Source organism: Podarcis liolepis (assembly GCF_965112155.1).
Source record: "Podarcis liolepis genome assembly, chromosome: 6".
Lineage (NCBI taxonomy): Eukaryota > Metazoa > Chordata > Lepidosauria > Squamata > Lacertidae > Podarcis > Podarcis liolepis.
In genome coordinates, this window is record NC_139559.1 from 21,503,028 (window position 1) to 21,530,687 (window position 27,660).

General features: G+C 43.3%; 1 protein-coding gene across 7 annotated transcripts in view; it reads left to right on the top strand.

Annotated features, from left to right (window-relative positions):
• Positions 1–27,660, top strand: part of SULF2 (sulfatase 2) — a 273,848-nt gene that overhangs the window by 181,117 nt on the left and 65,071 nt on the right. For all 7 annotated transcript variants that reach the window (XM_083508022.1, XM_083508024.1, XM_083508021.1 and 4 more), the window contains 2 exons: positions 10,045–10,290; positions 25,578–25,817. In XM_083508022.1, coding sequence (XP_083364148.1) covers positions 10,116–10,290; positions 25,578–25,817 — 415 coding nt within the window. In that variant the 5' untranslated portion in view covers positions 10,045–10,115. The remainder of the gene's footprint in view (positions 1–10,044; positions 10,291–25,577; positions 25,818–27,660) is intronic.

Sequence of the window (27,660 nt, forward strand, 5' to 3'; positions counted from 1 at the left end):
AATTCAGAGAAACAACCAGCGTTCACAGCAGACATGGGGAGCCTGTGAAACACACACACCCAATGTTGTGGGACTCCAATTCCCACCAGCTTTCATCAGCATGGCTAATGATGAGGGATAATGGGAGTTGGAGTCCAGCAACTCTTGGAGGTTCACAAGTTCTCCTTCCCTAGTTTATGGAATCAAATTGAGAATGTGGTTCAAGTGGGTAAATGCTGAACTTGGCATTGTCACACAGTTCCTGCATAATGATGTCCAGCTTGCGGCATAAACCACATTTAACCATGCCATACAGTTGCACTGATGCTGCTGTTTGTGCTGACTCTAGGACTACATGGCATGCATAAGAAATAGTCATAGTCTATTGTGAATTAGGCTTTTCAACTGCCTCTGTCTTGCCAAAGTTTCATTGTCTGTAGTTGATTCTTGTGCATTTCCACCTCTGCACACATCACAGGGCAACTCCTACAAGGCTGGTGATGGTCATTGTCAATTGGTATACCAGAAACAGGTCAGACTTTGACACAATAAATGTGAATTGAGTAGGCTAGTTTAACATATAATGGAGCAATTATGCAACCATGTTGCCACTTGCCAAGGGCAGTATAGATCTGCTCAGTTCACATTATTATTATTATTATTATTATTATTATTATTATTATTATTACTACTACTACTACTACTACTACTACTATCATTAAAAAATATATACCACCCTTCATCTGTAAATCTTAGGATGGCTCACATTCTCAGCATGCCAGTTTAGTAGTGTGAATTAGCCCATGGTCTTCTGACTTGACATGCCGCTGTTTTTGTCAATTCAATAATACATGGGGGGGGGGAATCTGTACTATATAATTCTGTGCTGAATAGTACTGCAGCTCTAGAATGACATCTTGACCACTCTGAATGTGGAAACATCTTCCAGTGTCATGTTTATGAGAGGTTTGAAACTGCTAATTAGATTTTACAACCAACAAGGAGTTGACAGCTGCCTGCCTCTGTCAAATTCAAACACATATTTCAGGAGCAAATAGGTTATTTCATTAAAAAAAACCACCCTAAGTTTTCTTGCCTAGTTATTACAACCAAAACACATTTTGCAAAACACATTTTGATTGCAGGCTTTTAGTTGGTTGTAAAGGATACTTAGAGAGTACTTATTTTGATAATGACAGTGATGTAATGTGTGAAAATAGTTTAAACATCTGTGTAGGGAAGGTAAGCAGAAAAGTAATTATTTTGGTAAAATATGTTTGAAAGCAAGCATGCTGCTTTATGCTTTCGCAAATAACTGTAATTTAACAGCTGTAAATACACATAAGAAACTGTAAGTTAAAATCATTTGAGTAATACCTATGTTTGCTTCTCTTGGTCTCGAACAAGAAATTCTACAGACAGGCATTTTATCAAAACCATGAGAGCTGTCTCAACAAGCTCACAATTTAATTTTAAATGCAGCAAAAGTGTACAGCAAAGTACGATAGTGATGATGGGTTGAAGGAAGAAAAATGATCTGGCAACTGGGGTTGCATAACATAATGGGGACTCAATATTTTGTTTGGAAGAATAATCAGGACAAACCTGCTTCCCAGGAAATGTTTGAGGGGGAAAGAAGTGTGGTCAAAGACAACAATGATGCAGAGGCTGAAACTTTAACGCAGTGGTTGGTAAGAAATGTCATTCAAAGAAGCAGCCAGCTACTTGAGAGCTAAAAGAGAAAGTAATTCCTCTTTGTACTCAAGGGTATATTAATCATACAGATGCACTCAGTTGCAAATTCTATAAAGAAAAAGGTTGATTTATACCCTAAATTCCCTAGGTGGGTATCACTTCTCAATAAGAAATAGTGCCAACGAACTCCATGAACCTGACACGGTAACTTTTTGCTTGCCATAGCATAGATATGTGTTGTCTGTAAAGTCTTATTGGATGGTGTCCAATCAAATTCCATAACAGAAGTGATATGCATGCAGGCAATACTTCTCAAGCAGCCATGACTCATTGGGAAAGTCCAGAAAGCATTTTCAAAGAGGAAATTCTCTGCTGTTTTCAGTACTCTCGTCACAGTGCATATTTGAAAAAATTGTCAGTCTCCTGCCGGGCCATATGTGACAGGCTCCTGAGACTCAAGCCTGGAGCAAGTTCTGAACATGGGACATGAAGGATTCAAGGCTAGGATTTAAAGAAAAAGAAAAAGAATTAGGATAAGGCCAACAGAGCAATAAGGGATCTTCTTGACAGCAACAGGACAAAACAGGCCATGTGATACTTTGGTAAGCTCTTCTGAGAGCCTAGTAGGGTGCTAAAGGCAGAGTATAAGTGACTTAAATAAATTAATGAATACTTCCTGCCACCCAGAAAAGCTTTTCTTGCTTAGTTTAGCCCTAATCTCTGGTTGAACAGCACAGGAAACTGCTGGTATGTTTTGTGAAAACTAGCCTCATCTAATTGTGTTTTCCAGCACCTCGCCAGGTGCCAGATGAAAACATTTTGAGGCCAACATGTTGTGTTTCCTTGGAGTGCTAATATACATTCTGAATTGTCAAATGGAAATGGAAAACTGCTACCTGGAATTGCCCTTAAGGACTGCGTCAAAGGCTGTATCCACATACATAAAGTCTGAGGTGTTGAGTACCTACTGGGAGAAAAGTGAAACAATAATAAGGCTACATTCATTAAACGGGAGAGGATACCAACCTCTTATTCTGGTTTTGGGGGAATGTGAGGGAGGGAGAACACATAGCCATAGACTTGCCATGGAGTCCTTATCTGGCATGTTGCAGAGGTGGTAACTTTTGCTCCCTTTCCAGTATACAGTGCAAATCAGCTGGCTAGTAACTTACAATCAAGTCACTGTGAAGATCGGGAAACATAGGTGTGTACCCAAACCTCATATCTCCCAGCTGTTGGCCTTCTCTTGAAGTGCAGAGGACCACAAACCCTGTCCATTTGAGCTTGAACCATTCAGTAGGGTTATAGCTGCTGGTTCAATCCTCGCTGTTGCCCAGGTGCTCTTAATACCTGGGTATGATGTGTTGGCAGCCACTGAAATATTTTGCAGTCTAGGCTGGAGGCCAGGAATTCCCCTCTCCAGTTACCAGTACATCCAATGTCTCTGGAGTGCTTCATAGCTTGTAGTTCTCCCAATGTCTCTTGCCTCCCAAACCCACAGAACCCTGGCTGATCCTGGCTGCTGGAACCTGCTTTTAAGTACTGCACCCATTATAGGGACTGGTTGACATGCCACAAGATCATCTTGGGACACCCAAGGGGCAAAATCATTGTGTGGGTGGTTGGGTTGTTGTTGTTTTTTTTATCTTGCTCAATTTACCAGGAGCCAGCTTTCCTTCTCTTGTGGAGGCACACAAGCCTCAAGCTGCTCCTGTGTGTTCTCCACACAGGAAAACACCATCTTTCCCGCCTGCAGGTGCTGGCTTCTCTTCCACTTCTTTCTGCTCCCCCTTTTCCACAGCAGGCTCCCAGGGAGCAGAGAAATCAATCAACAGCAGCTCTTATATGCTCACAGGCACCTCCAATTCCTCCTTTTCCACAGCAGGCTCGCAGGGAGTAGAGAAGTCAATTAGCGGCAGCTCCTCTACTCCATTCAGAGCACCCCTCCCCCCCCCCGCCTTCAGCTACAGATTGCATCTCTTCACAGTCGAAGCCGCTCAGCTGCCCATCCACACTCTGGATCTCTCTCTTTCCTTTTAGGTAAGGGGTTACTAAGGTCCGCGGGCCGGATCAGGCCCAATTGCCTTCAGGATCCGGCCTGCGGACTGTCCGTGGATTGGCATGGGGATTCTGTTCGTTCGGGTGGCACCATTCCCCCCCCCCTGCACAATTCCATTCCCCCCCTCTCCCTCACATACACCACGGCGGCAGCGCCTCCTCCCTCCCTCCTCCTAGCTTCTCCCCACCCTGCCTAGAGGAGGAAGGGAGCTGGCTGAGCGTCATTTTAAGCAGCCCCTATCTGGAGCCAGCCCTTTTGCGCAGCTCATCTTCCTGCTGCCCCCACCACCACCCTGGTGCTCCTGTGAGCCAGAGAGTGGAGCGGACGAGCTCCCACTGCCTACCCACAATAAGCAGTGGTGGCGGCAGCCCCTGAGAAGGTAAGCGCTGGGGCTGGGGAGGAGGACTACTTGCCCCCCTCGCCTTTTCTTCCAGCTCCCCCCTCCTGGTGCCGCTTCTACAGCCCGCCACAAGGTCTGAGGGACAGTGGACCGGCCTGCAGCTAAATTTTTTTGTCAACGCCTGTTTTAGGTGCTATTCAGCTCAGCTCCTGGGTCACTTTTAACCCCTTGTGGCATCTCATCAGGCAAGGTTCTCACATCACATGGAGCCACACTTTTCTCTCCATGCAGACTTCTCCTGCACTCTGCTTGCAGCTGCTTCATTTCATTGAACAACTGGTTCTGCTGCTCCATCCACTGCTCAAACAGTTGGCCTCGCTGCAGGGTTATTTTGCAAACATCTGGCTTTACCATTCCATCTGTTGCTGGAGTTGCTGCTGGAGCATCAACTTGAAATGCTCCATGAATGCCTTTCCTCCCTCCATCATGAATTCAGGCACACCATGTCCACAGGGGTTTCCTCCAGGAAACACAAATCCTACTTTTAACACCAGTGGTACCTGCCATCCCAATCTGAGCATTCTTTGAGATTCCAGGCGTTTCCAGGCCATCTGGGTTTGCTTTTGGAAATGAAGCACAGTGGATACTGTGGTGTCTTGATGATATAAGGTTTATTTACACATATAGACAATCAGAGCCCACAATGGAGGGCCCTCACAGCATTAACACCCAAAAAGGGTCTTGTTTCTCTCATACCTGCAGCCTTGGATCAAAACAGAAATCAGCCATGGCTCTCTTACCCTCTGATTCAGCCTTTTACAGCCTCCAACATCACTGCCAAAACCTCATCTTAAACTCAGCTCTAAAATTCTACCTCAAAACTCTCTTTTGTCTTTCAAACTAACTGAGTTGAGGGAGGGACCTTTCCCATTTTCCGTCTGGAACAGCGTCCCCTCTCTCTGACTTTGCTGACGGCCCATTACCTTTACCCATGTCTGGTAGCCCATTTTAACATTCCAAGCATGCATTAAATTCTAAGACCTATCAGGAATTTAGAGCAATCTGGCACCTACAAACCCTAGCACCCACAACACTATGTTGGTGCAGATGGGGGCTTATTATTTAAGATAGCAGCCTGAATGCAGCAACGTTCCTTCCTTGTGATGTCTTTCAGTTACAGGAAAGCTAGAGGTGATGTTAAACAGTAAAAATAAATAAATCAGAAGCAGCCGTCAAGTGCACTACCTGGGATGGGGTGCAGTTGTACTCGCTGTTCTTGTAATGTTCTTGTGAAAACAGCTGGTGTGGCACAATGAGACCAGAAGCTCTCCCCCACCCCCTTCTGAATTTAGCCACGCTCTAGCAATTTTATTTTTCATTAACATTGAACTACTGTTCTACCATCACCCCTTAAATTAAATCTAAGGTTGTATAGACACTGGTGTCATTGAATTATCAAACCCCCCCCCAAGGGAACCTGCTCAAGGTAAGTGATGTTTCTCTTACTGCCCTGTCACATCACAGGTCCTTCCTATGTGCTCATGCCAGAAAGACATGGCAGCAGAATCGTATGCCTGTTTACTCAGAAGTAAGCCTCTCCTTGTTCACTGTGGTTAAGAGATAAGCAGCTCCCATTTCACTATTGCAATTCAGTTCTGCTGTTACTGCTGCAGGTGTAAGAAAACTTGATCATAATTTCTCAGACCAATAGCTTTGTCACAGCTTCAGGACCCTTTTAATCAAGGCTTTTCAGTGCAAAAGGAATCTGTAGCAAAGATGTGCAGATATATTTACTTAGAAATGACCTACCAAGAAAAGGTGAGAGCTTGTTGTTATTGCTTTATGAACATAATGCTAACTTAATTTCACAAAGCAAAGATTGCTGTGCTAGGGTTTTCCCCCCTTCTGCTCAGCCACTTCTGGTCTTCAGAAAAAAAACAATTCCCCTTGTGTCACTTTTAATTGATTCCCATCCCATTAGATCTTGTTGTCAACCTTTATAAAGGCAGTGTGCAAGGAATTTTATCAAAAATTGACTCATTGATTCCTTGAACTGATGAAACAATTGGAACTTGATATGCCCAGTGCAGCTTCTTTATAATTTTACCTTCCATTATAATAAGAAAAATCCTCTAGGTCAGATGACTACGAATTATAATGATTGCATTCGCCTAAGTCTTAAAGCATGAGAACTGCTAAAAGTAATAAGCGAACCTCCATAAGAATGAATTTGCTTTGGATCATATCCAAGCTGTCTTTTATTTATAGAACAGCTTGTATTCCCCATTTCTGCTCCAGAAAGGAGTTGCTGTTTATATACAACCACAAAAATAAAAACAGGAGCAACTCATCATTAGAACCATCAGCAAAACAAAGCAAGACTAAAAGCAGCATCAAAACGCCCAAAAGGCATCAAGAGCACAGAAAGCCAGAGCTAACAATAGATAAGGTTAAGCAACAGCAGGATCAAAAGGTTGTTTAAGAAGAAATGTCTTCAAAGGCTGGCAGAATGCAAATAGAAACAAAGTCAACCGAACTTCTTGAGGCATAAGAGTTCTACCTATGGGGCGCTGCCCCAGAAAAAGCCCCCTTGCACACTGCCACCAATTTTGCCCCAGAGGGCAGTGGCACGCGTGAGATCCATCTAGTTCAGCTTTTGGCTTTCAAGTATCTGGAGTTACTTGGGATTGAGCCTGGGGCCTTCTGCACACAAAGTTTATGCTCTTCCACTAAGCTACAATTTCTCCCAAAGCTTGCAAGCAAGGTGCAGATATTATTGCTCGTCTCTATAACCTGTTGTCAGAATTTAGCTATCAAGACTATTGGTAGATTCATCATCCATGAAGCTGTGTGGTCCCCATTTAAAGCTATCTACGCTAGTGATTCGGGAAGTCTTCCAATTTTTATGCACGATTGCTAGGGCTGCACCATCATCTCTGTGCTCACCCTAAAGCAACTTGATCCTTTCTGCTGTGATTCAGTGCACCCTCTGCTCCAGGAATATGTGTGCAAAACTATAACACACAGGCGTTCTTAAAACATTTAATTCCTCAGTCTATTATAGAAGGATCCCGTCTATTATTGTGAGATTATGTTGGCTATAAGCCGTGAGAGAACGGTTAGATTGCCCTTTCTGATTTGTAATGCTTCTCCACCACAGCCAAAACAGGACTTTGTATCTGAGCACTAGCCTGGTAGCCTTAGGCAAAAAGAATGGCTTTCAAAGAGGGTTAGACAAATCCATGCAGGAAAAGGCTATGATCTACATCCATTGGAGGCAGTTTGCCTCTGAATGCCAGTTGCTGGGAATCACAAGTGGGGAGACTGTTGCTGTTCTCAGGTCTGGCTTGTGGGCTTCCCAGAAGAGCCATCTGGTTGGCCACTGTGAGAACAGGATACTGGACTAGGTAGACCATTGACCTGATCCAACAGTCTCTTCTTATTTTCTTAATGACATGCATGCAAGGGAGCAGATGGAGGAAAGAGGGATGAAGGCTCCATCCCTCCTCTCTGCTCACCATGGCAACCAAGCAGATAAGCCCTCTCCTCTGCACCAGCATAGAAATGCAGTGGACTGCTGCAATAAGGACCCAGTTCCCTATCCCATCTTCTGCCCCCACATCCCTGCCGGCTAGTAGTTTTTGATACACTAGTAACCTTTGTGGGCTGGCTTAAAAGGCTGTGGGATAGTGATAGGCTAGGGTCAAATCAGCACATGCACACACCCAGTCTGGACCCTTGCAATTGTTCTATGACACCTTCCTTTAATTTGGACTGCCCTGCTTTTTATCTGGCCCTAAACTCATCTCTCTTTCTCATGCCTCATCCAGGAACTGGGTTACTAAAGGAAATGGGAAAGGACGGATCCATCTTGCAGGAAGTGAAACCCTGCCTTCCCATTCTTTACAGCAACTTCTCTCATACATATGTCTCAGCCAAGCTTGTGCTTGATAGTAAAAAGCAACCACCATGTATATAAACATTCGTATATTGATGGGGGACAATATGCATCAGAGTTTTTAATTGTAGCCCAAAATTAGTACTGTGGCTTGGAGGCAAAAACAATGGTTTCCAGTTTCCACTATAATGCATTTGGAAGAGGTAGAATGGAGCATTTCCTGTTCCATTAAGGCTGCTGTGGTTTTTACTCCTGCATCCTGAAATGCTTTCTATTTGCATATGATTATAAGCCCGTAGATTCTCCTTGATTGACCTTATAGGGCAGGGTATATAACCCAACCAAGCTGAGCAGGTGAATTCCCCACCCATCATCAGCCTTCCGGCTGCTTCTGTAATTTTTAGGAGTGCCACTTGATTAAACAAACCTTAGCATGAGTTTAAGCAACTAATTGATTTCCTTGGATCGGTTTCCATATTAGGAACAACAACAAAAAAAGAGTTCAGAAATAAGAAAGCATCCTTTGAAGCTGTGGGTTAAAATGCAATGCAAAATGACTGAAGGGGAGAGAAACAGAATATAGGGCACAACCTTACACTGAATCAGATAATAGGTCCATCAAGCTCAGTACTGTCTATTCTGCATTGACTGGCAGCAGTAGTTCTTTTGGGGTGTTTCAAAGCCCACCCTGGATAGGCTAGGGACATGGGACCTTCTACATGTAAAGCATGTGCTCTGCTATTCACCTCTTGCCGCCGCCCCCCCCCCCCAAGAGAGAGGGTAGTGGGGAGAGAAAGATAAAAGGATACTTGTTGGGCCAGGAAAGAACAAAGGGCATAAAGGTGAGACTGAGTTGCAGACAAGTGTAGTAAAGGGTGACACGAATGGGGGGAAAGAAGCAGCTGCCATGGGGTGCAAAGAGAAAAGGTGAATAACTAGGAAATGTGGTGGCAGAGAGGCCTGGGGGAACTGAAAGAGAGTGCATACACATTATGGAGTGGAATGGAATTAAGAACCTCTGAGAAAAGTTATAACAAGCATGCTTCTTTGCACAGTAAATAACTGTCTTTGGCAGTTAGTGTGTGTGCTTGTGTTTATTTTGTTTTTGGCATGAGACCTCTGTGTTTTGTCTCCTCCTTTCAAAATGGACCCATTGCCCTGTGAAAACAACCCAGATCTTGGGTGACATAGCATGAAACACCCGCCCACAGAATTGTTCCAAATTGTGTTTGCAATGCTTTCCTAAATAATTTGTATTTTTCGGGACACATGGAAACAAATCTAGTTGTGGTGTAAGTAGGCATGCTTTCATTCCACCAGGGTGGAGTTGAGCATGAGGCTGGTGTTCCCTGTAAAGTCACGGGATTAACTTGAGTATAGACAATTTTATAATATACTGATGCGGGAAATAAGAGACTTGGCTGTTGTGTAAACCATGAGGGTCTTAATTCTTGCTCTGGACTTGCTTATAAACCCCATTCAACATTTCAGGTTATTTTTCTGCTTCTTAGATATGACTAAATGTGTGGATCTGTTTTTATATTTAAAAAAATATTGTTGTGTGTGTGTGTGTGTGTGTGTGTGTGTGTGTGTGTGCATGGATGTGTAGGGGGGAAAATACTGAAGGCTTTTTTTTTTGTTTAACTGGTGAACTCTGCATTGTGTTTGCTGTGTACTGCACAGTTGTTCCATTACAATGATCAGCTAAAGCATGAAGGGGGAGATGCATGCCTTCAAAACAGAGGACATTCTAGAGGGCACATGCTGGGAAATTACTGTAGACAATTACTTTTTCATGGGTGTCCACTGCCTTTTTACAGAAAGCTCTTTTCCTACCACTTGATCAATGTTAATTGGCCCTGCGTTCTAGCAGATACAAGTGGTGTGGTTAGGGTGCAGATGGTGTGGGGTTATTTATAGGCCTTTTAAAGTTTTCATCCTTAAAAGAAGGAACTAACTCTTAATGTGTTGTTGGTTTTTTTTGCATTTGAAGCAATGATTTATATATTCTGTTGAGACTTTCACCACATCCATACTCACCTGCTTTCTCTCTCTTTTTTGTCCTGCTCTTAGATCTGCCTTTGAAGAAGAAATAGACAACATCCCTTCACCTTTATTTGCATGTTCTTCAAAATTGGTGCAATATGGCACAGCGTAGCATCGCCGTGGGATTATTAGCAATGACTCTCTTATCCTTGCTGGGTGACAGTTCAGCTTTCCTGCTAAATCAGCGTCTGAAGGGAAGGTTTCAAAGGGACCGCAGGAATATCCGTCCAAACATCATCCTTGTCCTCACTGATGATCAGGATGTAGAACTTGGTAAGAGCCAGAGAGGTTTGATTAACAGTAAGAGCTTTGATTAACAGTAATTGATACAGTGCAATGGGTTTCACTTTTGCCTACATCGGTGCAGAATTTCATCTACAGTAGATCCATACCTGAGCTATAACAGTCAAACTTCCAGCCTATGAATAAACTATTGCAAAAAGGGTCCGAGTACAAAGGATCATCAAACAGTTCCTAATTGGGGGGGAGAGGTAAGAAAACTGCCAATATCGACAATTAAATAAAAGTCCTTTGCTCTATTGTTCCTTAGTAACCAGGTGTTCTGGAGTTGTTTAAGCTGAAAGTCAGGTATACCTGACATTGCACGTGACGTGTATATTCACTTTGTGCATGCTTATTTTTGGATACGGGTAACTCACAAATATGCAGGGCTATGTCCCAGGGATCCACACACATATGCAAAAATGCACAAAGCCAGGAACATCTGGAGCTGGGCCCACTGCTTACCTGACTTGGGAACGCAGTGCAAAGGCTCTGGCAGGGTCCTAGAGCCCTCCCACCTCCTCTCCAAAGTCCTGTAAGCATATGTTAAATAAGTTACCTGCATCCAGCACTCTTAACTACTACACCATGCTCTCACTATCCAGTGTTTGCCATCATGGGATATAAGTCTCGTAAAGATAAGGGTGGAGTCTACTACTGATGCAATTCCATTGTCTACAGTCAGAGTAGGGCTGTGTGCAGTGTGTGTTTGCTGAGTCAGCTGATGCACTGTGTGGAACCATGGGGAAGGAGGGATGAGTTGCAGTTGTCCTTTTGATGGTCAAAATTAAGTTGATTATGTCTCTCTTACAGATAATAACATGGAATCATATCGCACAACAAACATACAGACCCCAGCCCCGCGCACAAATAAAGGGATAAATTGGAAGTAGTAGAATGAAGAGAAAATATATATATATATATATATATATATATATATAAAATATTTTAAAAGGTGACCTCAAGGCTCTTCCGCCTTAATTTTGTTGTGTTCATTTTATCTTTTTAAAGATCGTTTAATTTTTGTTTGCTAATTTTACAAAGGAAGGAGAATTAAAAAGAACTGAAGACAATAAAATAATAAAGTAAAATAAGCAATCTGTAAGGAATACTATTAATAAAACACACACACACACGGTCACCAGTACATATGCCTGAAGTTAAACATGCAAGTTAAGCTTTCCAGATGTCTAGATAAGTAACCACACAAAACCTGATAACTATATGAAATATATATTTCAAATGTAGCCAGGGCGGTGAGGTCCTCAGATCATTGCATAATGGATGGTAGTATAAGTCTCTTAGCAACCATAAGGACTTGCAAAACCCACTTTTGTTGTCTGGCTGATAATCCATATACTATAGAAATATACTGTATTTTTCGCACTATAGGACGCACCAGACCACAAGACGCACCTAGTTTTTGGAGGAGGAAAACAAGAAAAAAATATTCTGAATCTCAGAAGCCAGAACAGCAAGAGGGATCGCTGTGCAGTGAAAGCAGCTATACCTCTTGCTGTTCTGGCTTCTGGGATAACTGCCCAGCCTGCATTCGCTCCATAAGACGCACACACATTTCCCCTTACTTTTTAGGAGGGAAAAAGTGAGTCTTATAGAGCAAAAAATACGGTAATTTAAAAGTACATGAACATCTGCAAATATCAACCACTTCAGCAATACAGTGGTACCTTGGGTTACATACGCTTCCGGTTACACACTCCACTAACCCAGAATAGTGCTTCAGGTTAAGAACTTTGCTTCAGGATAAGAACAGAAATCGGGCTCTGGCGGTGCGGCAGCAGCAGGAGGCCCCATTAGCTAAAGTGGTGCTTCAGGTTAAGAACAGTTTCAGGATAAGAACAGACCTCCAGAATGAATTAAGTACTTAACCCGAGGTACCACTATACAATATTGATTTAAAACAAAACAAAAAAACGCTTCTTGTCTTTTGCGTACCTGATTTGTAATTGCTCAAGAAATACTGAATTCAAGACTTCACCTTCATTTCTGATGCTGATGGCCGATTTCGCAAGTGGAAGGCGTAACCGTTGATAACAAAGATCAAACAAGGCTTTTGGTTTTGCAATAACAATTTGGAGCGGTGGTTAAAGTGATTGAGATTTTCTTTCCTAAACTAATATTTGGGAAGTGGTGTAAGTAACTGAGATTGGGGGGTGGTGGTGGTTTAATGTCAGGTCATTCCATATTAGATAGAGAGCTACTTTGTTCCAGTTAAGTTCCTCATAGACTGCTCCCTCCATGTAGTCGTCATATGTGAAATAAACAGCAATATGTGGACAATTGATTGCTCTGGTGTCCCATGCATTCAGCTGAATGTCTGAATGCTGCAGCACACAGTGATGGCAAGGGGATGCCTTGGGCAGTGACTCATAGCTTGAGAGGTTACAAGCATGCCCTTATTTTGAACTATGAAATGTTGGAATTGGTACACATGGTTTAAAAAGTGGCTGCTAGCTTGAACATATATTTTGTAGCTGAAAGTGCAGTTTTCCATAGGCCCACTGAGTTCAATTGGACGTCTAGGTATACAGTCATACCTCAGGTTACAGATGCTTCAGGTTGCTTTTTTTGCGTCATGCACCGCCGAAACCCAGAAGTACCGGAACGGGATACTTCCGGGTTTCGGTGGTCATGCATGCGCAGAAATGCCGAATTGCAACCTGCTCGTGCGCAGATGCACCGCTGTGGGTTGCAGATGCTGCGGCTTGCGAATGAGCATCCCGCATGGATGACATTTGCAACCTGAGTATCCACTGTAGTTGTTCAGTATAGGACTGCAGCATAGCCTGCAAGTGTTGGGAGATTTCATTGCTGTTCATTTTATGCTGTTGCAGCCTCTAATGGATAAGAAATACATATCCTGCTGGTGAGCATGTTCTTCTGTTTTTCTTTAGGGGCATTAAAATAGAATTTCCATGTTGCGCAACATATTTTCATGGAAGAGAAATCCAAAGAAGCAACACTCAGTTCCTGCAGCTATAGGCATTAACAAAGGAAACATAATTTTTATGATGCTCCTCATTTTTTTCAATTTCTTTTAATCACAAATGACATTTAGATGTATTTTTAAATTCGTAAAGTGACTAGAGCATCTCTACTGCAGTTGGGGGGGTGGAAGAATTGCATCATGGTTTAAATTCAGCAAGCTTAGGGAAGGTTTTTATCTCACCGTTTTGGTGAGAATGTGGTGTGTTTTAGAGCTAGACAGACCCGTTTCAATAATGCATATTCCAAAAAGCTGTGCACATTATCTCAGTCTCCTGTGACTAAAATCCAGAGGGTGGTCCTTAAAAATTTATCACGATCTGTTTTATGCCAGCCTGCTTGTCTCTGATGCAATTGTCAAAGTCCTCTGGGCGGTGTACTTCCTTTCTCCAGATGATCTGTTGTCTCTCGCCAATTTCAAGCACAATGGCCCATGTGTCCACACACATTAAGGTCTGGCCAGAGAGAATGCATTTCGTGGAGCCAGGGGGTGGTCTTCCTCAGGCCTCATTAGACGATCCAGGAGACCACATATTAGCTTGAAATAAGATTTTTCCTTAAATCTCGCCTAAAGCTTTAGGCAAATGTGTCCAACTAGATCAGTCAGAATGGACGCACTGAGTTAAAGTGTTGTGATAGATGCAATGTGCCCGTTGCAGTTTGTATCTCTTATCAAGTGGAAGTGAACTTGGTTTTCGGAAGAGCTTGTTCATGCTTTGCTGCAGTGATAGGAATTATGAGACATTAGTGGAGCACATTCGGGGGGGCCATGCGATGTACAGGTGGGGCACAAATTTAACAAGTGAGTATGTGCAATATTGGGAAATATTGAGGACTTCAGTGCTCTTAAAATGTTGGGTTCTAGATTCTGGAGGCATCTAAACATGAAAAGAAAGGAAAAAAATTGCAGAACCAATTGAGAGCCAGTGTGGTGTAGTGGTTAAGAGCGGTGGACTCATAGTCTGGTGAACCGGGTTCGCGTCTCCGCTCCTCCACATGCAGCTGCTGGGTGACCTTGGGCTAGTCACACTTCTCTGAAGTCTCTCAGCCCCACTCACCTCACAGAGTGTTTGTTGTGGGGGAGGAAGGGAAAGGAGAAGGTTAGCCGCTTTGAGGCTCCTTAGGGTAGTCATAAAGTGGGATATCAAATCCAAACTCCTCCTCTTCTCCTGAAATGCAGAAATCCAGACACTTGAGAAAAATTTGCATTGTTATGCGTGAATATAAGGGAGCTTGTACACTTTCAGTGCAAACTTCAGTGGCTACTAGCCATGATGGCTATGTTCTACCTCCACTGTCAGAGGCAGTTTATCTCTGGACAGCAGTTGTTGAGAAATGTAGGTGGGCAGAGTGCTGCTACAATCATCATCCTGCTTGTGGGCTTCCCATAGGCATTTGGTTGGTCACTGTGAAAGAAGGATACAAGACTAAATGGGACATTAGCATAATCTAGCAGAACTCTTCTTATGTCCTTGTACTGCAATCCTAAACACATTTATTAGGAAACAAGCCCCACTGAACTAGGTGGGACTTAATTATGAGTAAGCATGTTTATAATTACAGGTAGGTAGCCGTGTTGGTCTGCCATAGTCAAAATAAAAAAATTCCTTCCAGTAGCACCTTAAAGACCAACTAAGTTAGTTCTTGGTATGAGCTTTCGTGTGCTCATACCAAGAACTAACTTAGTTGGTCTTTAAGGTGCTACTGGAAGGAATTTTTTCATGTTTATAATTTTACTGATATTGATGTCTACAAGCTTTGCATGACAAAATACAAAGGAGAAGCTGAAAAAATGTGCAGAAATGTCAGAATTAGAAAGGCTATCAAGCAATATCTAATTCACAACATTATTTTTGTGTGTGTGCTTTCAAACTGTCTTCAGTTATCGGTTTCATTCCCCAGTTGTTCTGGAGATGAAGACACACACAGTTCTTTCCTAATGATATTTCTATTTATTTGAAACATTTAAAGACCAACATTCCCCCAAAACCAAGAACCGGGTTGCTTACAACGATAATAAAATGCTATTGTCATATTGAAACAATTCTTAAAACCAACTAATAAAATAAAATAGAATGCACAGGAGTGAGAAATAGTTCCTCAAAAATAAGACTCATTCATTTAGATGGGACTTTCTTCCAAACAAGCATTATTGGCCATGCAGGATTAATCTAAGTCTGCTTTCCCTGAATGCAACCTGCTGCCTTTTTGTCTACATGTCCATATCAGTAAAGAACAATAGGCACCTGTCTCCTTTTTGGAAGCCTTTTAAATAGTTGGAGATTGATATCAAATTCCTTTTAATCTTTCCTCATATTGCATGCTTTAAAGCTTGGTTGGCCTCCAATTTGCTATACCCTTGTTAAATTAAGGCTACTAAAGAGACCAATTTCTCCAGCAGTGGCCAGCTCCCATGCTATTATTACTTCCTATGGGCCAAAGTAGACATTAAATTGGAGACGCTTGAATGATCTCTTGATTTTTGTTTAATAGAAAGCCGCCACTGGAGGCTGCCTGCTTAACCAGACCTTAACCCTTCCCCATCCTCATTTTGTCCTTTCAAAATCGTCTTTCTCAAGCTGCTTGGGCAGGCAGGCAGGCAGGCAGGCAAGAGGGTTAAACTGCCCCTAGCTGATGCTCTTCTCTTCTCGATTGCAATCTCAGAGGCTGCTTCTCAGTATGTGTGTATGATAGTAATAACCAGGCAGTTGCTATTTAATACATTGATCCTTTGATAGTGGAAAAAAGAGGTCTGGTAGGCATGAAAAATTATGGACTTATGTGATGATAGGCCACCTGCATGGTTGAATTTCTAGCATCACAATTTGGCTGTGTTTGGATATAATGCTCAGCCAAACTGTGGTTTACCACAAGGGCACTGGTGGATACGGTAAGTGCTTTGTACTTTCCTGTTCCTTTTAGCTTCACATGGCAATTAAGACTTGGCTTAGCATGTGTCAAAAACCCAGATTTCATGGTTAAGTGCTCTCCTCCTGGCTACAGACCGTGGTTAAATAGGAAAGAGTTCAAGCACCACCACACATTTGGATGACACATTTAGCTGCTACAGCAAGCTTAGCTAAAACAAACTGTTGTGGCCGGGGGAAGGGGGTGTAGCTTGTTGACGGACCGAACCCAAAGAGTGCTCATTCATGGTACCTCATCATCCTGGAAAAATGACAAGTGGGGTGTCACGGGGTTCTGTCCTGGGCCTGTTGTTGTTTAATGTCTTTATAAATGACATGGATGAAGGAATTGAGGGGATGCTCATCAAAGCTGCTGGTGGGTGGGTAGCTAATGCTGCAGAAGACAGAAGTGGGCTTCGGGATGAATTGGGCCCAAACTAACAACATGAATATCCACAGGGACAAATATAAGGTTCTGCACTTAGGCAGAAACAACCAGCTGCACAAATATAAGATGGGGGACACCTGGCTTGCCAGAAGTACATGTGGAAAAGATCCAGGGCTCTTAGTAGACCACAAGCTTAAAATGAGTCAATAGTGTGATGTCACAGAAAAAAAGAGCTAATGCTGTTCTGTGCTGCATCTACAGAAGTATAGTGTCCAGATCAGGGGAAGTGATAGTACTGCTCTGTCAGACCACACCTGGAGTAGCCTAGATGTGTCCAGTTCCAGGTGCCACAATTTAAGGAGGATATTGACAAGCTGGAATGTGTCCAGAGGGGTGCGGCCAAGATGATCAAGGGTCTGGAAACCAAGCCTTATGAGGGAGTTGGGTATGTTTAGCCTGGAAAAGAGGAGGCTAAAAGGGATCAAGTCCTTCTCTGGAGGGTAGGACTCAAACCAATGGATTCAACTTACAAAACGATAGAATCCAACTAAGCACCAGGAAGAACTTTCTGATGGTAAGAGTTGTTTAACAGTAGAATGAACTCTCTTGGAAGGTGGTGGATGCTCCTTCCTTGGAGGTTTTTAAGCAGAGGTTTTGTTGAGATTCTTGCATTCTAGGTGGTTGGGCTAGATGACCCTTGGGATCCCTTCAGACTCTACAGTTTTATTATTCTATGAATAGGGAGGCCAAGCAGGTTCGTGCGGTCCTGGTAAGCCATAGTTGGCTTACCATGACATGCTAACTAGGCCTTGGTATGGATCAGATACAGGGTTGTTGTTACTTTAGTATGAAGTAAATTAATGAAGGCCTAGTTCTCAGTGGTAATTCTGGGTTGTACTGCTTGAGAATGAGTGGTACAAGTGGTTGTACGACTTAATTCACTTGAGAATGAAGTTCACATGAGCTTAATGCATGCTCCTTTCTATAAAACAGGGAGAATACTATGGTGACATGCTAATTTTTGAACTAGAGGGAATATTTTCTATGGTTGATCCTGCAGTCTGAAGCTGTACAGCCCAGTCACATATTTACTGTACCAATGAAAGCTGCACTGGTGTTAGCTTGCCTGATTGCTTCACTTAATAGCTTTGGCTACTGGTGGCTAGAGTGTTCCTTATCCTGTAGATCCCTGAACAGCAACTCGTTCTGCTGGTGGGATATTTTCAATGAAAGATGAGCCAGACCTGCACAGCCACCCACCATGGACAGCTAAAAAGTCCCAAAGCCAGAGCCACCATAACCTCCATAGGTTCATTTTCCTTCAGTCTTAGGAGTTACCAGTTGATGTTAAAAAAGGACAAGTTAACAGTGGAGCAAGTTGTCTATAATCTTATTCAGCAGCTCAGTATGTGGTATGAAAGATTAATTTTTGGTCTTAATGTGGAGCAAGAAATGACAGTAATACCTGTTTTAGAAGCAATTTTAAAAAAGACCTGGATGACAATATATTTACAGAAAAGTTTCAATTAGTAAGTATTTATGACAAGATATTTAATTAAAGTTTCAGAGGCTGAGCTGACTTTGCCACCCGCAGTTACCACTTCCCAAATTTTACTCACTTGGAGCATTTGGATTTAATTCTAGCTCTTCGGTAATTGAAGTTGTCAGACTTGGCAATAATGGTGTGATTTCTGACAATATGATACTAGCTGGTGAAAATTTCAATATTGCTTCTGCAAAGGGTTGCTAAATTAGCATTGCAACTTTTTGTAAAGCAGCCCATCTCTGTTGAGAGCTGTAACACACAACCTTTTTTTTTTCCTTACAGTGCTGGACAACTTCAAATTTTGCTTCTCTTCCCCCTCCCCCACTTTAGCTCAGCTGGTAGAGCATGAGACTCTTCATCTCAGGGTCAAGGGTTTGAGCCCCACATTAGGCAAAAAGATTCAACACATTCAGTTGAGATTCCTGCGTTGCAGGGGGTTGGACTAGAAGACCCTCGAAATCCCTTCCAACTCTACAATTCTATGCTTTATCTATGATTCTATGAAATATTAAAACATTATTTTAGTACAGTGGTGCCTCGCAAGACGAAAAGAATCCGTTCCGTGAGTCTCTTCGTCTTGCGGTTTTTTCGTCTTGCGAAGCAAGCCCATTAGCGGCTTAGCAGGCTTAGCGGATCAGCTGATAAGCGGCTTAGCGGCTTGGGAAAAAGGGGGGGGAGGGAAAAACCCCGCAGGAACTCGCAAGACATTTTCGTCTTGCGAAGCAAGCCCATAGGAAATTCATTTTGCGAAGCACCTCCAAAACGGAAAACCCTTTCGTCTAGCGGGTTTTCCGTCTTGCGAGGCATTCGTCTTGCGGGGCACCACTGTAAGTGATTGTGCCTTGCAATGTTATGGAGCAGTTTTCCTTTATTTGATGTGTGTGTTTCCCCCAGTCATTTCTGCAGATCCCTTGTAATGTGTGAAATGCTTTAGTGTCATCATAAGTCCAGTCTGATGAAGCAGGCCATTAATGTTCTCATGTTACATTTTTGGAGAGGGAGAGACTGAGAGAACTTGATTTGCCCAAGGCTGTCCTAGGAGACTCTTGCTGAACTCAAGTTGAACTTTAGTCTCCCAGGCCCAAATCCAGGCAGTACTGTCTATTGGGCCATACTTGATGAGAAAACTGACAAGCTCCTTGTATGTTAGTCCAGGAGAATAAAGAGCTCCTGTGTTGAATTATCATACTGATTGGTTGGTGCTGTTGCAAAGCATGTCTTTGATACTGACAGCATGTGGCATCATTGTGTGGAAACATAGCAGCTGAATCATATAACCATAGAATTGTAGAGTTGGAAGGGACTGCAAGGTTCGTCTAATCCAACCCCATGCTATGAAGAAATCTCAACCGAATGTGCTGAACGTTTTCTGTGGCCGCTCCATACCATAGAAATAGGTGTTGGCTTATTGTAGGGTTGGGATTCTCTTGGGATTCTCAACTTTCTTTTTACAGCAAAACCAAACCAAGTTTCTTGCCCGCAGGAGTGGTGCTCAGCAGAATTTTGCTGTGGATACTGGCTGGAGGCTTCAGTGCCATAACTCTTCACTTTTTCTGGGACTTGCAATTGCAGAATAAGCTAGACAGATCTGTGTAATGTGCATCATGTAGAATTCCAGTTGCAGGATACAGCGCAGCATGTTTTTCAAGTAACCACCAAACATACATAAACACGGATGTATTGTTGGTGCAGAAAACTAGAAAATTAACCTCTTTGTGGGCAGGAACGTATGGTGCTTTCTCTTTTCAGAAGAACTGAAAGGAAGCAAATATCCAGTGTTGATTCACCCATAAGGAGCCAAGATACACTGGTCTCCCCTGTATATGTCAAACAAAAAAAATTCCAGCAGTTCCGAATTCTTAGAAAGACTTTATCTCTGGGTCAACTAAAAATGTCTGATCTTACGCCATGCCCTTTCAACACGAGTTTGCAAACATAAACAGGGCTTAGTTATTTGCAATGGAGACCACCTTCTGAATAGGATGCTCACATTTTCAAAGCAGCAGCATTACTAAGTAACATCAGAACCAAATTGGTGACAGCCTGGAAGCTTTTCCTACTCCAGAGGCAGCTGTTTTGCTTAGATTGCAACGACCGATTAACACCCAACCAATGTCCTACAAAAGGAAGGAATCCGATTTCTTCCGCCTCTCCAAAGTTTGTGTTGGGAGGCAGTACGAAGTGAATTTTTGTTGGATGGCTTGGCGCTGTTGTAAAATATTTAAAGCTGGCCTATTTAAGATTGCACGGAAGGGGTACCCTGGATTTTTACCTTCCACTGATCTGTCACTTCACATCAGCTCTCAAGCTGTGGAAGTAGATTAGATCATATGTTTCTGTATTAAAGACTGTTGATATATAGGGCCTTGTCATTACAGTGGTTTTATTAAAGGAGGTTAGTGTCCCCAAGGGGGGAGTTAACATGTAGTGTTATTTCTGCACAGATGCCTCTGCCATTTAAAGGGGTTGTTTAAAATTGCGTTTTAATAGCAGAATGACAAAACAGTGATTCGACCTGGGTTTTGAGGGAAGGGAGAGAGGGTTCGCTTCACAAGATGGAGAGGAAAAAGCTGGTATCTGTGTCTTCCAAACTGTGTTCAGAGTTACATTTGGTCCACAAATGGCCATGCATTTTTTTTAAAAAAAAAATGGGTGGTGAAGAGCGTCAACATTAGAGGAAAGAAGTAGGATGTGCAACAAAATGTTGCAGTGTATCCCCACACCCTAAAAGGAGTGCACCTGCTTGGGGCTCCAGAGAGCTTTGTCATGCTCTTCTGGCCTCATTTTTTTTTGGGGGGGTGCGATGTCATCTTCTATAATGACTTCCCATGTTGTGAGATATAGCATTAGAGGGCTGGATGCCCAAATCTGAGCATTTTATAGTTATCAGGGAGGATGGAGATGGAGTTATGGAGAGTGGGCAAAAGAAAACACCCCTTTTTCATTCCGTCTTCATCAAAACAGCCTGATCTAGTGCAGGGGTGAACATAAGAAGACCCTGCTGGATTAGGCCCATGGTCCATCTCATCCAGCATCCTGTTATCAAAGTGGCCAATAAAGTGCTTGTGGGAAAACTCTCGGGCAGGATCCGAGCACAAGAGCACTCTTCCCCTTGCCTGGTGGTTTCAAGGCAGCTGGTGTTGAGCAGCATTACTGCTTTCGTCCATGCAGGCAGAGCGCAGCCATCATGGCTAGTAGCCATTGATAATTCAGTCATCTTTTAAAGCCTTCCAGTTTGGCAGCCATAACTGCCTCCTGTGCAAGTGTTATCCGTAGTTACCATATTTTTTGCTCTATAGGATGCACCCGACCATAGGACGCACCTTGTTTTAGAGGGGGAGAGCTGCACAGCGCCCCTTCAGCAAAGCAGGAGGGGAAATGGAGCCCCTTCCATTTCTCCTTCCGCTTTGCTGAAGGGTGCTGCGCAGCTCTCCCTCTCCCACATTGCCTTCGCCTTCAGTGAAGGCAACCCGAAGCCTCTGGAGCGCAGCTGGAATTCCTGCTGCACTCTGGAGGCTTCAGGCGGCTACCTTGGAAGCCTGGAGAGCGAGAGGGGTCAGTGTGCACTGGCCTCTCTCACTCTCCAAGCTTCAGTGAAGGCAAGCCCGGCTTTCCCCCACCAGCCCCAAAGAGCAGGTCGGGGAGCAGCGGAAAGGCTGCGTGCAGCCTTCCCGCTGCTCCCAGAGCTTGTCGGGGCTGGCGGGGGAAGCCCGGTCCCCCCCCCCCAGCCCCAGGGACCACACATTCGCTCCATAAGACGCACAGACATTTCCCAAAAAATACGGTAACTATGTGCTACATGAAGAAATACTTTTTTTATCTGTCCTGAATCTTCCAACATTCATTCCCATTGGATGCCTATGAATTCTAGCATTATGAGAGATGGAGAAAAACTTTTCTGTCACATTTTTCCATGCCACGTGCATCTTCCTACCCACTTATTTATTTGTTCATCACATGTATAATATCTCTCTTCTTTCTGCCATAGGGTGGTTAGCCAAATATCCCTACGTAGTGGGAAAAGCTAGCTCTCTCGATCCACTTTGTATTATCCTTTTAGTTTCATCTACTTTTGGGGGGGGGTTGGCCTCCAGAGTGCAGACTTTAAAGCATCTTTTGGCTGTCATCTCTCTCTTAGGGACTAGGTTGTGATGCCATTTTAGCACAGACTGGCCTAGAGCCACTTAGGTAATTGAGCACACCTGACCTTTGCTAACTTTGAATGGCTGATGGAGAGATAAAAGGAAATCCCAGTGCCGTCAGCCAGCTAAATATTCTCTAACGTGAGCCTCTTGTCTTGAAAATACATTGGTGCAGGCTTTAGTCAAGTTAAAACTCAGCATGCTATAGCCTGCGGCTGCTCTCACTGGACACCTTTGTACCGGTTCAGGGGCTTAAGGGCACACAGGTGTGGGACTGGCATCCCCCCAAACATGAAGGCATCTCTTCAATGGCAGGAGAAGGTTGATGGCAACTTGACCTTGTGGCTACTAGAGAGAACTCTGCATCAAGAGAGGCCTGTTCTGCTTCAGTCTTGCATAACAAATCTTATAATTGCTGCAAATATGATACAGAGCCATTTTTGTCTGTTCCAAAATGGCTTAGGAGAGCCCCACTCAAATGCAGACATGTCCACCTCTTTAGAAGCTTCCCATATCCTGTAAAAGCTTAAGTCTCTCTCTCCCTCCCTCCTCCAGTCTGCCCATTCTTTAAGAAATTTTGCACGCTATTCTAACGATAGAAACCATTATGGGGTGCACAGATTTGTGAAAAGCCTTTGAAGGACAAATTGAAATCTGAACTACAACTGCTTGTGGGATAAATTCCCGAGGGGGCGGCATTCCCAAGTGGAAAGAGTGACAATGGCAACCGGTCAGAATTCTTATAGGGTGTTCCTGTTAATGTCTGATCACTTCCTACTTAAGAGTACACATTCCTTTCATAATGAAGTATTGAAACATATGGAACCCATCTGCTCTGTTCACGACTATCATAAATTGCGCTATTCACCCTTCACCAGCAGGTCCCAGGGCAGGCTGCAACAATTTAAAATTTAAAATGGTTTAAACAGGTTACAATCACAGAAATAGGGTGGGCCTGGAAAAAAAAGACACCTCAGGTGTCAAAGAGATGCATCTTCATCATTCAGTATACCTGAAGGAGTGTCTCCACCCCCATCGTTCTGCCCGGACGCTGAGGTCCAGCACCGAGGGCCTTCTGGCAATTCCCTCATTGTGAGAAATGAGGCTACAGGGAACCAGGCAGAGGGCATTCTCAGTAGTGGCACCCACCCTGTGGAACGCCCTCCCATCAGATGTCAAAGATATAAACAACTACCTGACATTCAGAAGACATCTTAAGGCAGCCCTGTTTAGGGAAGTTTTGAATGTATGACATTTTAGTGTATTTTTGGTCTTTGTGGAAGCCGCCCAGAGTGGCTGGGGAAACCCAGCCAGATGGGCGGGGTACAAATAATAAATTATTATTATTATTATTCATGAAGAAGCCAGATGAAGCTCTGTGGAGAAGGAATTCTGCAACATGGGGGCTGCCACAAAGAATGCTCTCTCTTGTGAACATGTGAGCAGAACTTTTTTTTTCAGCTGGAATTCCCCGGAACTGAGTTCCGGCACCTCTCTGTGCACCAAAGGCTGTGGTTAGCACAGCAAGTTCTGGCACCTCTTTTTCTAGAAAAAAAAAGTCCTGCTTGTGAGTGAGGTGGAACTATTAAGATCAGGAGTAGGGACCCTCTTAACACTTGGGAGAGTTAGGTGGGAAGTCAGCCATCTTTCAGATATTTGGGGGCTAAGTTGTTTTAAACACTAACTTGAGAAACTTGAATTGGGCCCGGAAAAGCATTTTTAATCCAGTCCACACTGTCTCCCCACCTTCCCCATTTCCTTGTACTTAACTTATTTTTAGTTCATCGAGAGAGAGAGAGAGAGAGAGAGAGAGATACTAGTATTTGGAGTGATCTGTGGATCAGCCTGTGAGTATTTTTAAAGCAGCCTACAAAACGAGGACTCTTCCCCCCCCCCCATCTAAAGTTTAGCAGGTCTTAATCTGTTGGATAGATAGACAATACATAGAATCCCTGGCAATTTCATGCCTGTTGGATGGAAAACACAGAAGTAACAAGCAACAGAAGAGTCGCCATGGCTCCCATTGGAAGCAAAATGGATGCTAATAACTGAAACTAGTTCAGTAACAATGAAAATGGCTGAGATGATGAATAATTAGATAAAGTGAATGGGATGGCTGGGTTAAGTAGGGAGAGGACTTGAGCACTTATCATAGAATCATAGAATCATAGAGTTGGAAGAGACCACAAGGGCCATCGAGTCCAACCCCCTGCCAAGCAGGAAACACCATCAGAGCACTCCTGACATATGGTTGTCAAGCCTCTGCTCCAAGAGGAGGCAGTATCTCACTTAGGGTATGGATAAACACACTATTCCTATATACTTCCCTCCATGGGGATGGGCGCATGGAACCATAAGACTCGCCCTCCCTCTCCTTTTGGGTTGCATGAGCAAGACCTGTATGTTCATTGTGATCGCCTTTGCTTGTGGACCCACCTTATGCATTTTCTCTTATGTGCTAGAAATCAATAAAGTTGTGTGATTTAAAAACCTAGGAGCTGCCATATATCAGGTCAGGCTGCTGGTCCCTCTAACCCAGTTTGTGTATTCTGACTGGCTGTGCTCTCCAGAGTCTTGGGCACAGATTTTCCCCATCACCAGCTGCTTGAACCTTCCCCAAGTAAAAGTAGATTGAAAGTGTTGCCTTCAGCATGCAAAGCATTACAGCTGAGTTTTGGCCCTTTCCCTGATTTCATTAGAAGAGGATTAGAACAGTACATCTCTTGAGTCTTTCCTTAATCCACTCACAGAGCAATGATTATCAGAACAAAGTGATAGTTTTGAAGTTCCTTTGCTCCAAATTATTTTCTTTGCTGGTTCACTGTGATACAGAATTTATTTTCATTGTTGTTGTTTTTAAAAACACCACCGAAAATTGTTCGGCTTAAACACACACACACACACACACACACACAAAATGTAGCTAACATTCTGCCGCAGGGGTAGCATGAGAACCATACTGAGCAGTAGCAGATTCCCTGAGCAGACCTAGGATTCTATATATATAGTATGAGGCAATTAAGTCCTAAAACTGAAAGGTTAAAAAGATCTTTTTTTAAAAGTTGAGGGATTTAATTCCAAAGCTACTTACACTACTGTGAAGATGTAACCAGCAGGAGATATTTGGCACAGCCTTCTCCGCCCTCGCTGGTTAAAACAACTATGCTCGTTTTATCATAAAGTGGCTTCTTTTGTCTTATGTGCAATGAAACTTTCTGACAAAGCAGAGCAATGAGCTTTCAGCTCTCGATCTCTTTTTGATGACATGGTGGTGCTTTTTCTTTCCTCAGGTTCAATGCAAGTGATGAATAAGACAAGGAGGATCATGGAACAGGGAGGTGCTCACTTCATCAATGCCTTCGTGACAACACCTATGTGCTGCCCATCCCGCTCCTCAATTCTCACAGGGAAGTACGTCCACAATCACAACACCTACACCAACAATGAAAACTGCTCCTCTCCATCTTGGCAGGCCCAGCATGAAATTCGGACGTTTGCAGTGTACCTCAATAACACAGGCTATAGAACAGGTAAGACCGAAATAGGTGAGCTGCTTCGCTGGTAGGTTTTTCAGCCCTATGGCTCACGCCTGAGGCTATCAACTGGAAGGAATACAATGCATAACTTCTCCTAGTCTCTTGTCATCTGCCTGACAAACCCAGATTTCATTTATGCAGAGATAGATCTCCATTAAACTCATTGGATATTGCTAGCGTTGGGATGAAGAATATTTTATGTGTCTTACTATGAAATAAGGTGAAATAGGTACTGGGCACATGATCAAGGGAGCTGAGTGACAGGTGTGACCCATGGCAACAGTCCACCAGCCAGATGGATGGCAGAGAAATTTGGTCTGGTTAGCATTTTAATGCCAACCTACCTAACAGACACTTCCTGAAGCTATGTGTGAACCAAAACATAGCTTTCCTTTGAAATTCGCACTTCTCTGAATTTTCTTGTGCATTCCCCAGGTGTGTACAAAATGCATATATTAGGGGAACAGGTTCAAAAATTAGTGAAAGTAACATACGAAAGGGGAAATTGCTTGTAAGAAATGTGTCTATTTGGAGAAATGAGTACTTACGTAAATGCTGTCGAAATTTGCAAACGGATGTGGAAATGTGATTAGCTGAAAAAAAGATTGGGGGTGGGAGGGATGAAAGGAACTAAAAGAAACCAAAAGAAACCAAAATGGACAGATTCACCCATCATTACTACCAGGAAGTGCTTCTGCTCAAGTCTTGTTTGAAAGAAGTGAGAATTGCACAAGATCAAACGAATGTTGTTACGCAGCTCCTGTTCCTTTCAATGCCACTGGGGCCGAATGCTTGTAGATGGGCATTTTAGTTTGCGTGTGTGGAAAGTGACAACATTTGGACCTCTGTCTTGGGATTCAAACTATCTTGGGCCAGTCTTGATTACTGTAAAACAGAGGTGCTAACTCAGATGGGCTAGAGGCTCATATTGTTTACCCAGCACCTATCTCTCATCCATTCTTTATTCACTCATTTTGATGGTGGAGGAACACATGAGTTAGATATATACTGTATTTTTCGCTCTATAACACGCACCCGACCATAACACGCACATAGTTTTTAGAGGAGGAAAATCCATAGGCATGCCACCCGTAGGCATTTCCTCCATAACACGCACAGGCATTTCCCCTTACTTTCTAGGAGGAAAAAAGTGAGTGTTATGGTGCAAAAAATACGGTATATATATATCCCAATTCCATACTGCCTTTCTTCCTCATCTTGCCTGCTCAAACAGCACATCTCTAATCACCAGCTTCCCCTCCCCTGGGCCTGAACACTACCCTTGCAAATCCAAAATCCCTATCATCTTTCCTCCATACCGTTGCTTTCTCTCCAAAATTGTATTGAATTTGGTCTACCAAAATAGCTGCCAACATCCATCATGTCCCTCTGGAGCTCTCTTATTTCCTTTATGGCAGAGGACGCTGCAACTGCCACCTGCATTTTGAACTATTCCATTGAAGTAGCTTGCCACCAACAGTACCCTGAATCCAGGGTTGGTCTACACGCAAGAAGAAAACACTATAAATAAGTCATAAATTAAATCAGTATAGCAAAAGAAAAGAAAAACACTATGGAAAATCGCATAGAATTTTTTTTTTTTTTTTTTTTTTTTTGCTCTCCAGTGCCATCTGGTGTTGCATGTTTATAGCAAATTCAGAACACTAGTTTTTTAACTAATGTAACTGAGCCTCCAGTCTAGTGGTCTCGGAGCCATTGTTGCACTTCTGCAGCATTGAGAATTACAACATTCGAGGCTTGAGCTAATGCCCACCACTACTTTGGAGCAAACTCTGGATCCACATTTCTGTCTTGCAGGCTGGCAGGAGACCTTGTG